Source organism: Myxocyprinus asiaticus, chromosome 49, assembly GCF_019703515.2.
Source record: "Myxocyprinus asiaticus isolate MX2 ecotype Aquarium Trade chromosome 49, UBuf_Myxa_2, whole genome shotgun sequence".
NCBI lineage: Eukaryota > Metazoa > Chordata > Actinopteri > Cypriniformes > Catostomidae > Myxocyprinus > Myxocyprinus asiaticus.
Window position 1 is genome coordinate 18,219,172 of NC_059392.1, and position 1,960 is coordinate 18,221,131.

General features: G+C 37.5%; 1 protein-coding gene across 2 annotated transcripts in view; it reads left to right on the plus strand.

Moving 5' to 3' along the window:
* Positions 1-210: 210 nt before the first annotated feature.
* Positions 211-1,960, plus strand: part of nppc (natriuretic peptide C) — a 4,264-nt gene continuing 2,514 nt past the window's right edge. For both annotated transcript variants that reach the window (XM_051693822.1, XM_051693821.1), the window contains exons 1-2: positions 211-388; positions 1,796-1,960. The exon at positions 1,796-1,960 is cut by the window's right edge. In XM_051693822.1, the coding sequence (XP_051549782.1) occupies positions 296-388; positions 1,796-1,960 (258 nt within the window). In that variant the 5' untranslated portion in view covers positions 211-295. The remainder of the gene's footprint in view (positions 389-1,795) is intronic.

A 1,960-nucleotide genomic window follows, 5' to 3' on the forward strand; every position in this document is an offset into this window, starting at 1 on the left:
CAACCCAATAGCAATACCTTTTGATCAATTAAGAAGAAAATACCATATTGGTCACTGGTATAATGAATGGTAACCTATGACGCACCTGATAGTACCTAATGGAGAAACTGCACAGGAGGGAGGGGAGCAATTATGACGTCACCCGAATGATGTCATAATGGCTATAAAACTCTGAGCAGAAATTACATTCACTAAGAGTTGAGATCGAGACCTGTGGGAGTAAATGAAGGGCTGTGATTGCATTCTGAACTGAACTTCTCCATCGAGATCAACCGCTTTTGAAAGCATCATCAACATGATCATCTCGCATTTGGTGGCTTGTGGACTTATACTGACCCTTCTAACAGCCAGCACAGAGGCAAAATCCTTAACGCAGGCAGAACAGAGGGTGAGTATTATTTATAAGATTTATTACAATTTACATTTGATTGCGTCAGTGTAACTTGGAAAAGCGACGCGCGCAAAATCTGTGAAATGCAGTTACGCGCAAATTTTAGTGCGTAAAATCGAGAGTTGAATTATAGAAACATTATTTCCGTTTCAAACTGAACACCTTTCATCTTCATCATCATCATCATCATCATCATCATGCAAAAGCGACTCGAGCATCATTAGGTCAGCGCGAGCGTCTCTCCAAAAGACACTTGGACACTTGTTCGGACACAAAAAGAATAACAACTTCTGTCGCTAAACGTTTGATTTCTTTATTTTCATGACTCATAATTATGTCATATCAACAAGTCTTAATGTTTTATTTCTCAAACATTAAAAATAATCATACACCAAAAGGAAATAAAGAGCTATTTTCCTCGCGCTTCTACGCGCTGCGCATTAACCCGCAATTATAGCATGAAAAATTACGAATTAGGTCCCTTTATTATAATAATAGTTTCTTCTAAACAGCAATATAATTAAATTTGGAGTAAATTTAGACTTTCAAATCTCCCGCCTCTGAGATTTTTCTCCTGATGAAAAAGAACCGAAGAATCTCATATATGTCGCCTGAAGTTTTCCGAGTGTCCAAAGACATATTTAACAATGTCAACCACTTCGAAACCTCTATACTATTACTGTTTGTCAACAATTGACATTTAAGAAGAAACGTCTGAAACTAAGTTAATTAATACACCATCAAAAGTCATTTTTATGGGTTAGATCAAGTAGAAATACAACGATGTTGCAGGTTACTAACTTTTGCAGTTACACACTACACCCTTAAAAGGGTCTTTGATGATATTAATGGTTAAATTTAGAAGCACATCTACCTGAAGAGCCCTATTATGCTGAAATTGTTTTTATGGTGCCCAAATACGATTTAAAAATATGTTGACCAAAAAAGGATCCACCACTACTGTTAATATGCTCTTGTAAATCCAAGAACTCAAATCTTATGGTTGTTAGAGCCATTTTACCGTGTATGATGTTGTACAAAGCAGAAATATTTTGTCGGGTAACCCAAAAAAATTTGCTTCATTTGGTAAAATCTAAATGAACTGGTTTAAAATCTCTTAATATGACTGAATCCACCTGACTATGTCAGGTTACATCATTAAAAGTACATTTTAAGAGTGAGAAAAGGTTCCTTAATGTAACAATTACGGATCTTCATCTTTTGCAGTGTGTGTGTGTGTGTGTGTGTGTGTGTGTGTATGTATACTGACATGTACTCATATAAAAGTACAAGCCTATAATAATGCTTATGTTTTGAGTACAAATAGAGCATTTTGAGGTTTAAATCTGTTTGAGTATTGTTTTGAGAATTTTGTGTCTGAAGTTCTTCATCCGTGTATCCTAGTCCCTCAGGGCACTGCTGGGAGAGGAACTGTTGGAGTTCCTAGCAACAGATGAGAGCGAAAGAAGGATGGAGAGCAGAGCGCGTCTTCTAAGGGACCTCCGGATGGACACTCGGGCAAAGGGCATGTGGGCTCGTTTCCTGAACGACCAGCCTGGATCACGGAGA